The 12,559-nt window shown below is 44.4% G+C and overlaps 1 protein-coding gene across 2 annotated transcripts in view; it reads right to left on the reverse strand.

Annotated features, from left to right (window-relative positions):
* The window catches only part of LOC126293600 (myc box-dependent-interacting protein 1), a 420,229-nt gene that overhangs the window by 37,807 nt on the left and 369,863 nt on the right, over positions 1 to 12,559 (reverse strand). For both annotated transcript variants that reach the window (XM_049986879.1, XM_049986880.1), the window contains exon 2: positions 5,882 to 6,017. In XM_049986879.1, coding sequence (XP_049842836.1) covers positions 5,882 to 6,017 — 136 coding nt within the window. The remainder of the gene's footprint in view (positions 1 to 5,881; positions 6,018 to 12,559) is intronic.

The raw sequence follows: 12,559 nt of genomic DNA on the forward strand, positions 1-12,559 counted from the left end.
AACCAAAACGGCCTTGCTGTGCTGGTACTGCGAATGGCTGAAAGCAAGGGGAAACTACAGCCGTAATTTTTCCCGAGGGCATGCAGCTTTACTGTATGATTAAATGATGATCGCGTCCTCTTGGGTAAAATATTCCGGAGGTAAAATAGTCCCCCATTCGGATCTCCGGGCGGGGACTACTCAAGAGGATGTCGTTATCAGGAGAAAGAAAACTGGCGTTCTACGGGTCGGAGCGTGGAATGTCAGATCCCTTAATCGGGCAGGTAGGTTAGAAAATTTAAAAAGGGAAATGGATAGGTTAAAGTTAGATATAGTGGGAATTAGTGAAGTTCGGTGGCAGGAGGAACAAGACTTCTGGTCAGGTGACTACAGGGTTATAAACACAAAATCAAACAGGGGCAATGCAGGAGTAGGTTTAATAATGAATAGGAAAATAGGAATGCGGGTAAGCTACTACAAACAACATAGTGACCGCATTATTGTGGCCAAGATAGATACGAAGCCCACACCTACTATAGTAGTACAAGTTTATATGCCAACTAGCTCTGTAGATGACGAAGAAATTGAAGATATGTATGATCAAATAAAAGAAATTATTCAGATAGTGAAGGGTGACGAAAATTTAATAGTAATGGGTGACTGGAATTTGGTAGTAGGAAAAGGGAGAGAAGGAAACGTAGTAGTAGGTGAATATGGACTGGGGCAAAGAAATGAAAGAGGAAGCCGCCTTGTAGAATTTTGCACAGAGCACAACTTAATCATAGCTAACACTTGGTTCAAAAATCATAAAAGAAGGCTGTATACATAGAAGAAGCCTGGAGATACTGACAGGTTTCAGATAGATTACATCATGGTAAGACGGAGATTTAGGAACCAGGTTTTTAACTGTAAGACATTTCCAGGGGCAGATGTGGACTCTGACCACAATCTATTGGTTATGACCTGTAGATTAAAACTGAAGAAACTGCAAAAAGGAGGGAATTTAAGAAGATGGGACCTGGATAAACTAAAAGAACCAGAGGTTGTACGGAGTTTCAAGGAGAGCATAAGGGAGCAATTGACAGGAATGGGGGAAAGAAATACAGTAGAAGAAGAATGGGTAGCTCTGAGGGATGAAGTAGTGAAGGCAGCAGAGAATCAAGTAGGTAAAAAGACGCGGGCTAGTAGAAATCCTTGGGTAACAGAAGAAATACTGAATTTAATTGATGAAAGGAGAAAATATAAAAATGCAGTAAATGAAGCAGGGAAAAAGGAATACAAACGTCTCAAAAATGAGATCGGCAGGAAGTGCAAAATGGCTAAGCAGGGATGGCTAGAGGACAAATGTAAGGATGTAGAGGCTTATCTCACTAGGGGTAAGATAGATACTGCCTACAGGAAAATTAAAGAGACATTTGCAGATAAGAGAACCACTTGTACGAACATCAAGAGCTCAGATAGAAACCCAGTTCTAACCAAAGAAGGGAAAGCAGAAAGGTGGAAGGAGTATATAGAGGGTCTATACAAGGGCGATGTACTTGAGGACAATATTACGGAAATGGAAGAGGATGAAGATGAAATGGGAGATACGATACTGCGTGAAGAGTTTGACAGAGCACTGAAAGACCTGAGTCGAAACAAGGCCCCTGGAGTAAACAACATTCCATTGGAACTACTGACGGCCTTGGGAGAGCCAGTCCTGACAAAACTCTACCATTTGGTGAGCAATATGTATGAGACAGGCGAAATACCCTCAGACTTCAAGAAGAATATAATAATTCCAATCCCAAAGAAATCAGATGTTGACAGATGTGAAAATTACCGAACTATCCGTTTAATAAGTCACAGCTGCAAAATACAAACGCGAGTTCTTTACAGACGAATGGAAAAATTAGTAGAAGCCGACCTCGGGGAAGATCAGTTTGGATTCCGTAGAAATGTTGGAACACGTGAGGCAATACTGACCCTACGACTTATCTTAGAAGCTAGATTAAGGAATGGCAAATCTACGTTTCTAGCATTTGTAGACTTAGAGAAAGCTTTTGACAATGTTGACTGGAATACTCTCTTTCATATTCTGAAGGTGGCAGCGGTAAAATACAGGGAGCGAAAGGCTATTTACAATTTGTACAGAAACCAGATGGCAGTCATAAGAGTCGAGGGGGCATGAAAGGGAAGCAGTGGTTGGGAAAGGAGTGAGACAGGGTTGTAGCCTATCCCCGATGTTATTCAATCTGCATATTGAGCAAGCAGTGAAGGAAACAAAAGAAAAATTGGGAGTAGGAATTAAAATGCATGAAGAAGAAATAAAAACTTTGAGGTTCGCCGATGACATTGTAATTCTGTCAAAGACAGCAAAGGACTTGGAAGAGCAGTTGAACGGAATGGACAGTGTCTTGAAAGGAGGATATAAGATGAACATCAACAAAAGCAAAACGAGGATAATGGAATGTAGTCGAATTAAGTCGGGTGATGCTGAGGGAATTAGATTAGGAAATGAGACACTTAAAGTAGTAAATGAGTTTTGCTATTTGGGGAGCAAAATAACTGGTGATGGTCGAAGTAGAGAGGATATAAAATGTAGACTGGCAATGGCAAGGAAAGCGTTTCTGAAGAAGAGAAGTTTGTTAACATCGAGTATAGATTTAAGTGTCAGGAAATCATTTCTGAAAGTATTTGTATGGAGTGTAGCCATGTATGGAAGTGAATCATGGACGATAAATAGTTTGGACAAGAAGAGAATAGAAGCTTTCGAAATGTGGTGCTACTGAAGAATGCTGAAGATTAGATGGGTAGATCACATAACTAATGAGGAAGTATTGAATCGGATTGGGGAGAAGAGAAGTTTGTGGCACAACATGACCCGAAGAAGGGATCGGTTGGTAGGACATGTTCTGAAGCATCAAGGGATCACCAATTTAGTATTGGAGGGCAGCGTGGAGGGTAAAAATCGTAGAGGGAGACCAAGAGATGAGTACACTAAGCAGATTCAGAAGGATGTAGGTTGCAGTAGGTACTGGGAGATGAAGAAGCTTGCACAGGACAGAGTAACATGGAGAGCTGCATCAAACCAGTTTCAGGACTGAAGAGCACAACAACAACAACAACAAGGCTGAAGGAATAGATAACATTCCATCAGAATTTCTAAAATCATCGGGGGAAGTGGCAACAAAACGACTATTCACGTTGGTGTGTAGAATGTAAGAGTCTGGCGACATACCATCTGACTTTCGGAAAAGTATCATACACACTATTCCGAAGACCGAAAGAGCTGACAAGTACGAGAATTACCGCACAATCAGCTTAACAGCTCATGCATCCAAGTTGCTTACAAGAATAATATACAGAAGAATGGAAAAGAGATTTGAGGATGCGCTAGGTGACGATCAGTTTGGCTTTAGGAAAAGTAAAGGCACGAGAGAGGCAATTCTGTCGTTTCGGTCAATAATGGAAGCAAGGCTAAAGAAAAATCAAGACACATTCATAGGATTTGTCGACCTGAAAAAGGCGTTCAACAATGTAAAATAGTGCAAGATGTTCGAAATTCTGAAAAAAAGTACGTGTAAGCTATTAGGGAAGACGCGTCATATACAATATGTACAACAGCCAATAGGGAATAATAACAGGGGACGACCAAGAACGAAGCGCTTATATTAAAAAGGGTGTACGACAAGTATACAGCCTTTCGCTCCTACTGTTCAATCTGTACATCGAGGAAGGTTGAGGAGTGTGAAAAATAATTACATGATATGCTGAACGGAATGAATCGTCTGATAAGCACAGAGAATGGATTAAGAGTAAATCGAAGAAAGACGAAGGTAATCAGAAGCAGTAGCAATGAGAAAAGCGAGAAACTTAACATCAGTATTGGTGGTCACGAAATAGTTGAAGTTGAGGAATTCTGCTACCTGGGCAGTAAAATAACCAATGACGGACGGAGCAAGGACATCAAAAGCAGACCAGCAATGGCAAGAAGGGTATTCCTAGCCAAGAGAAGTCTACTAATATCAAATATCTTCCTTAATTTGAGGAAGAAATTTCTGAGAATGTACGTCTGTAGTACAGCATTGTATGGTAGTGAAACATGGACTGTGGGAAAACCGGAACAGAAGAGAATCGAAGCATTTGAGATATGGTGGTATAGACGAATGCTGAAAATTAGGTGGACTGATAAGGTGAAGAATGAGGAGGTTCTACGCAGAATCGGAGAGGAAAGGAATATGTGGAAAACACTGATAAGGAGAAGGGGCAGGATGATAGGACATCTGCTAAGACATGAGGGAATGACTTCCATGGTACTAGAGGGAGCTGTAAAGGGCAAAAACTGTAGAGGAAGACAGAGTTTGGAATACGTCAAGCATATAATTGAGAACGTAGGTTGCAAGTGCTACTGTGAGATGAAGAGGTTATCACACGAGAGGAATTCGTGGCGGACCCCATCAAACCAGTCAGAAGACCGATGAAACAGAAAAAAGTAAGTTATTACGCCATCTGCCAAACCTGTCGAGTTGAATAAATTGTTCATTCCAAATTCTGTTTTCTCTCAATCACGATTAAAAAGAATTCGGGATAGGCCGTCGCCTTGTCGTGCACATGTTTTTATTCTGAAATGTTCTGAAGTTAATCCCATAAATTTTACTTTACAGACTGCATCTGTGTTTCACGGATTAGGTTTGCCAAACTGTCGATTTATTTTGTCTATAGCTTCTCTATCAACGAAATCAAAAATCTTTTTAAATCCGCAAACAAAACTACAATGTCCTTTGAATTAAGTAATCTGTGGTGAATTACTGACTTAAGATTAAATATTTATTCTGTGCATGACCTTCCCTTCGTAAAACCACATTGATTTTCACCTAAATGACTGTCTAGTGTTGTTTCTATTATTATTATTATCATCATCTACATCTACATCCATACTCCGCAAGCCACCTGACGGTGTGTGGCGGAGGGTACCCGGAGTACCTCTATCGGTTCTCCCTTCTATTCCAGTCTCGTATTGTTCGTGGAAAGAAGGATTGTCGGTATGCCTCTGTGTGGGCTCTAATCTCCCTGATATTATCCTCATGGACTCTTCGCGAGATATACGTAGGAGGAAGCAATATACTGCTTGACTCTTCGGTGAAGGTATGTTCTCGAAACTTCAACAAAAGCCCATACCGAGCTACTGAGCGTCTCTCCTGCAGAGTCTTCCACTGGAGTTTTATGTATCATCTCCGTTACGCTTTCGCGATTACTAAATGACCCTGCAACGAAGCGCGCTGCTCTCCGTTGGATCTTCTCTCTCTCTCTCTCTCTCACTCTCCCTCCCTCTCTCTCTCTCTCTCCCCTATCAAGCCTATCTGGTACGGATCCCACACTGCTGAGCAGTATTCAAGCAGCGGGCGAACAAGCGTACTGTAACCTACTTCCATTGTTTTTGGATTGCCTTTCCTTAGGATTCTTCCAATGAATCTCAGTCTCGCATCTGCTTTACCGACGATTAATTTTATATGGTCATTCCATTTTAAATCACTCCTAATGCGTACTCCCAGATAATTTATGGCATTAACTGCTTCCAGTTGCTGACCTGCTATATTGTAGCTACATGGCAAGGGCTCTATCTTTCTATGTATTCGCAGCACATTACACTTGTCTACATTGAGATTCCATTGCCATTCCCTGCACCATGCGTCAATTCGCTGAGGATCCTCCTGCATTTCAGTAGAATTTTCCATTGTTACCACCTCTCGATACACCACAGCATCATCCGCAAAAAGTATCAGTTATTACTACTATTATTATGCAAACTATGGTATGTTTTTGCGCCATGTGGCCTAAGACAAGACCTAATGGTAGACAAGATGGTGCTCGACGCTAGACTTATTCAGTGTAACGGTGGCGCTACTTCTGTGACACTCACCCCGGACGCAGCGGATGTAGTTGTTGAACTCCTTCTGCAGGCGGTTTGCGGCATTCTGCTGGCGTGTGAAGTTCTGCAAGTGCTCGTCGAAAATTTCGTCTGCAGTGCGGTCCACCTTCCCCAAGTTCTGGAGGATCTATGAACAGAGAAGAAAAATGTCTCGTAAGCAAATAAATAGTAACAGACAGGTTGACAGTTCTAAGAGCCGGGAAAAGAAAGTCATTATGGGCCTCGCTGTACGTCAGCAACTTAGCGGAACAAGTCAATATTTTAGTTTATGCTGCAGCCGACAGGCTGAACGCATAAATCAGATTTAGCACAGAGTCGGAAACGTGAAGATGTAAAAAGTGAGACTCTGTGCTAGGAGTCTGTCCATCGGGTTTTGTGCAGCTCTTTGGAATTCTCAACTTTTCTCGGATAAAATTTTCTTTCTTTCACTTGCGCCGTTGTCCCGCAATGGTCGCAGGGTCGGCGTGGTTACAACGGATTTGGCAAGGTTAATTGAAAGGGGTGGCCTGATGCCCTTTCTGCCGCCACCCCCCCCCCCCCCCCCCCCCCCCGCAGGGCGGAATCAGTGAACCCCAGCTGTCTGCGTCTAGTGTAAACCATGAAATAGTGAGGAAGTGTCTGTATGTCGTGTAACTGAGGCGGGATGTGGGACCAGCCCGGTATTCACCTAGTAGGAAGTGGAAAACCGCCTAAAAACCACATCCAGGCTGGCCGGCACACCGGCCGTCGTCGTTAATCCGCCGGGCCGATTCCATCCGGGACCGGGGCGCCTACCCGAGTCCAGGAAGCAGCGCATTAGCGCCCTCGGCTAACCTGGCGGGTCTTTTCTCGGATAAAATATGCGAAAGAATATGTACAAATTTTACGGAAACCAGAATGCAGTTATAAGAGTCTAAGAATGTGAAAGAATAGCCATGGTTGAGAAGGGAGTGAGACACAGTTGTAGCCCAACCCCAATGTCAATCTATACACTGAACAAGCCGTGAAGGACGTCAGAGAGAAATCTGAGTTGGAAATTTTAGTTCAAGGAGAAAAAAAATAAAACTTTGATGGTCTTTCGAAGGCATTTTAATTGTCAGGGACGGCAAACTATCTGAAAGAACGTAGTTGCTGATGAGTCTTCCGGGATGTATGGCCGTGGCAGAAGAAACTTTTAAGTTCCTGGCTTGTCTGGAGACGCTGTGGATACCAACCTGACTGATGCCCGTCACACGGCTCGACAACCAGGATTGATAGTCTGGAGTGGCATTTCTTTTCAAAGCAGGACCCATTTGGTTATCATCTGTAGCGCCCTTGTAGCACAGCGATAAGTCGACGACAGTCTACGACATCCTGGGCTTATACGATGGTAATCCCAAAAGTTAGGTCTCCTATTTTTTTTTTTATAAGTACAGAACTCTGTTTGTGTGGCAGTTGGTCACCTTACTGAGCCGTGGAAAAATTTGCAAATTTGAAGAGCGCGCCGCAGTGCGTAGTGTGAAGCGGTAGCCCTCCGTTTCTGCCGGTGGCGCCGCTGTGGCAATCGCAGTTTTGGTGTCTCCCTCTGGTGGGAAAGGGGAAAGGTTGCCTGTTCACGTGCATTTAAGGGGCGCTATGAGCTCGCCTGCGAGTCAGTTGGTCAGCTGGGTCAGTTTGGGGCCGTCAGTGTGTCTGTCGTCCGGAGTGCTAGTATGTGTTAGGCCGCCAGTCTGCTCGAGTTTGTTGCGGCAAATGTCATTGGCGGTTGGATCGATCGGTTTCTTTTTTAATCTCATTTTGTTCGCTTTTGTTCGTTGAATCTGCTCGGGGCGGACGTCGTAAGACATCCGTTTAAGTTCGTTGTTGATCGATTAACTCAGTTTTTTTTCTTTTCTTTTGTTACAGATGGCTGCTATCCCTCTGACCGAACACGCAGAGCTACCGTGCCGGCTGTCGGTTGGTCGGTCGCGCACTGAGACACAAGATGACTTGTCCGCCTGGAGCGTCGGCGCATGTGAGGTTCCCACCTGAGTCCAGTGGGCAGCGCCGTATGGCGAAGGGTAGTGGCTTCGCGGTTCACACGAGAGCAACAGGAGCGAAACCACGGCATCGGTCTGGCCGCGGCGAGCTGCGACGCCGTGAGACGGGAGATCGGCGCGCCTTCCTGGGTCCGTAAAAGCGGCTGGCAGCGGACGGCTCGGGAGCGCGTTTTGGGGGTGCTGCGCCAGGTCTTGGCCAGAAATCGCAGTTTATTAGAAGTTAAGTGATTCGTGATATGTTGTTTCATTTACTTGTTTAATTCTACTCGTTTTCTTGGTCAGTCTCTCGTCCCCAGCTTGCTCGTCTGTGTCCCGTCAGCATTTGTTAGGCAGTTAGTGTCTGTCTGTATGTCTGCCGTACGTTAATAGCTGCCTCTGTCATGTTTGTCGGATTCGGTGTTAACGAATTTATTGCTTAAGGTGGGTAAAGGCCGAAGTCCTGAAATATGTTTTTATCTTGCCTATCATCTTGAGAGGCGGTATGTGTGTATTGTAGAGCATGTACATTTTATGTAAGACTGCATTTCATGGGTTTTTATTTAAATGGTCATTTTAGTATATAAAGTTGCCACCCTTCCGCCGTAAGAGTTTTCCTTTAAAAACAAGTTGCATTTTCGGTGGCAACTAATTTTTTTTTTAATGTGAGTGTTTTGTACCATTTCCATCCCTCCTTCGGGGTGCATGGTTTGTGTGTTTGTGTGAGTTGTTAAAATTTTTAGTTTAAAATAATCTGGTGTGTTGCAGATTTGCACCAGTGTAGCCTTTCAGAGGTTGCTGTGAGCGGTAGTCACTACGGCCGGGTTAAAAGGGAGCGGCAAGGTTCTCAGCCCGAAAGTTCGGACTGTCAAAGTTTTTTCTGCCTCTGAATAAATTGTAACTTGATATTTAAAGGGCGCTTCCTGATTACAATTTTTAAATCTGTTTTCTTTTTTAAAAAAGAAAGGGTTTTTAGGAATAAAATTTCTATTTATTGAAAGAATTTGTTTTCATCAGTTACCTACCGGCAACTACTTCCACGCTCACATATTGTGATTAAATCTGTTAATGTTCTTGATGAATCGCCAGAAAATAAAGTAAATTCTTTAAGAAAAGATTTTGAAAGTAAATTTACGGTTCAGTTATGAAGAGTTCATGTGCTGTGTGTAAACATTCGCACGCCGTGCTGAGGCGCTCAGTCTTGGCAGCCGTTGAGAATGGGGTTCCCGTTGGATGTTACCGCCGAGCGCGAATTGCGCGCAGTTATTCGGTTTTTGAACGCAAAGGTCACTGCGCCGATTGAAATCCGTCGCCAATTGACGGAAGTGTATGGTGAGTCGTGCAAGAATGTCAAAATTGTTCGTAAGTGGTGTAGAGAGTTTGCAGCTGATCGGACCGAAATTCACGACGAACAAAGCAGCGGGAGACTGTCAGTTTCTGAGGAGACAGTATTGAAGGTTGAGCAAAGCATGCGTGAAGATCGACGGATCACCCTGGATGATATCTGCACGTCGGTTCCTGACGTTTCCCGAAGCACCGCTCACAGAATTTTAACGGAAACACTGAAGGTGTGCGCAAGATGGGAGCCACGCATGCTGACTGAGGACCACATGCGGCAACGAGTTCATGTTTCCCGCGCATTTCTTCACCGCCTTGCAGCCAAACAGTACAACTTTCTGGACTCAATTGTCACGGCTGACGAAACCTGGGCATACCACTTTACACCTGAGACCGAGCAACAATCACGCCAGTGGCATCCTTCGCCAAAGCCGCGGAAATTCAAACGAAGACAGTCTGCCGGTAAAGTCATGACAAGCGTTTTTTGGGATCGGAAAGGGGTATTATTGGTCGACTTTATGCCCACTGGGACCACAATTAACGCTTGCAGGTACTGTGAGACTCTGAAAAAACTCAAACGGGCAATTCAGAACCGGAGCTGAGGAATGTTCAGCAAGGGCGTTCACATTCTCCATGACAACGCTCGCCCACACATCGCTCGGCAAACCGTTGCTCTCTTGCAAGTTTTAGTGGAACATAATCACCCACCCACCCTCTAGTCCTGACTTGGCGCCTAGTGACTATCACCTGTTCCCTAAGTTAAAAGAACATTTGGCCGGAAAGCGATTCAACTCCGGTGAAGAGGTGAAAGAAGAGGTTTATAACTTTCTTAACAGCACGGCGGCGAGCTGGTATGACACGGGCATACAAAAACTGCCACAGTGTCTACAAAAATTCATGGACAGAAATGGTGATTATGTAGAAAATAACTAAATGTTCAAGCTATAAACTGATGTAAACCACTGTAGAAATAAACAAGTCTATGTACTTATATTGCTGAAATACGAGGGTAATCCCAAAAGAAATGTTTCCTATTTCATTATAACACCCACCGGCGCACAGCGGGAATTTCTTCTGCTTGGGTTCGTTCTTGTCAAACCCTACCTTATCCAGCAAGGTCGCCGGGATCTCTCCCCAATTGAGAACATTCGGATCACTACAGGCAGGACCCTCAGGATTTTTACGATCTACAGAATACATATTACTGTAACAATTAACCCCAAGGCGAGTAAGTGCTTCCTTAAGGGCCAGCGGTGGACCAACGCATAATTGACTTGCTCAATGTGTAAAGCTTTTTCTCTTGAATAAATCACCCATTTTATCTGAAACTGTATTGATTTGTTTGTCTGGACGTCTACATCACACCTCCCTATTTCGGCCCCATTGCGATAATTCCTTCGTGGTGCGTCATTTTGTCTTAGAGTGGATCATTATAGGAATTTCTCTTCAAATATTGACCAATAGTACGTCCTCTAGCAATATGTGACAAACATGAGACTAGGGAACGGCAGGATTTGGTGTGGACGGGGCCTTACTCTGTTACTGTTGGTTGCTCAGTTTCTTTAAATGTTTTTTTGTTTGTTTAAATCACGTCCACTTTATTTGGAACCAATTGCAATACGGTTGACAATAAGGGACAATTATCAAATTTGAATGTTAAGACAATTTCTAATAAAATTCTTAAGCAAGCTGTACTCTCAGTTGAAGGCCATATTGACAAGAAATTCAAATTACTTGTCGGCTGAAGGCACCAATAGTAATAACTCAAATTAAAAAAAAAAACTATAACCACAAACTGATCAAACCAAGAGAGAAGTGGGCCTCAGACAGTGCTCCAAGTATCAGCCTGGGAAAGTCGCTCAGCTTCGTAACCACTGAGACAGACAGACAGCTTAACCGGAAGGCAACTCAAACTAGTGACAGTTCAAACGCAGGCCAACACTCTTGCAAAATCTACCTAGCGTCTGATAACCAGTACAACGATGGAATAACCCAGACAAGGTGGAACTGGCGGACAGTACTGCGTCTTCAGAATCCGGTGTTTAGAGCATCCAGACGTAGAAAGAACCGGTACGACCAAATTAGTCCAAAAGAAACAACGCATCTGGACCACTATCAAGGAGGATGTCGAACTACACACCTATCCGGAGAGCAGCGGCAAGGCGAGGAAAGGTTCACTCCGCGAAAATATACTAGCCTCCAGGGCAGGTAACTGGCGGCGCTAGCGGCCACTAGGCAGAAAAATACCGCTGGTTGAACTTCACCAATAAACACAAGGAATTCAATGATTAATAATAAGAAGCAGAGGACAGTTAACTAATTTCGTCCACTCCAAACACCCCACTCGTTGCTCTTCGTCTCAGCGACCCTGCGAGCAGCAACGCGCGAACTAACGACGTGATCTCAAAATAGTGGAGGTTTTACCAATGGGTTAATGTTCACTCAACTCAAACGTCCTGGGTCAGTGGCCAACGAGGTTGTGTCCCTCGCAACTACAGCCCCTCGACCTGGCACTGCCTGCGTGCCACCAGCGGTCCCAGCACGTCCTGTGCTGCTGCTCCGTCCCAACAGAACTGCCTGACACACTCCGACCTGGAAACACTTTATGTCCTTCCAAAGATAGTACCACGGTACTAGATATCGATAACCGCTGCTGCTGCCATTCGCAGACAGACAATGCTAGCAAGCTTAGTGGCGCCAGTAAACACAAGAAGAAAACGAGACGCCACTATCCCTATTACACGATGCCAACCTACCAACTGCACCAAAGCGATCCGCAACACGGCTCAGTGACACTTCTTTTAAACACTGTGCGTAGCTTATTTCTGGTCCTCCACTCTTTCACAGACCAGCCAAACATCCGATCTCAAAATTGTGTGCCACCCGAGACTCGAATTCGGGACGTTTGCCTTTCGCGGGCAAGTGCTCTACCGACTGAATCCTTGCGGCTTTTCTTCTGCCAGTACCTCATCTCCTGCCTTCCAAACGGATGAGCCCTTGCCTGCGAATGGCAAAGGTCCCGAGTTCCAGTCCCGTTCCGCCACGCAGTTTTAATCTGCCCGGAAGTTTCGTATCAGCGCACACTCCACTACAGAGTGAAAATTTCATATCGGATCCGGTCTGTGTTTAGAGAGGTCTAAATAATATCAATTTTACAACTACAAATGCAGTAATACTCTCAGGTGAACATCTACATCTACGTGATTATTCTGCTATTCACAATGAAGTGCCTGGCAGACGGTTCAATGAACCACCTTCAAACTCACTCAATCTACCGTTCCACTCTCCAACGATACGCGGAAAAAACGAACACTTAAATTTTTCTGGGCGAGCCCTGATTTCTGTTATATTATCGTGA

This window comes from Schistocerca gregaria, chromosome 10 (genome assembly GCF_023897955.1).
Source record: "Schistocerca gregaria isolate iqSchGreg1 chromosome 10, iqSchGreg1.2, whole genome shotgun sequence".
Lineage (NCBI taxonomy): Eukaryota > Metazoa > Arthropoda > Insecta > Orthoptera > Acrididae > Schistocerca > Schistocerca gregaria.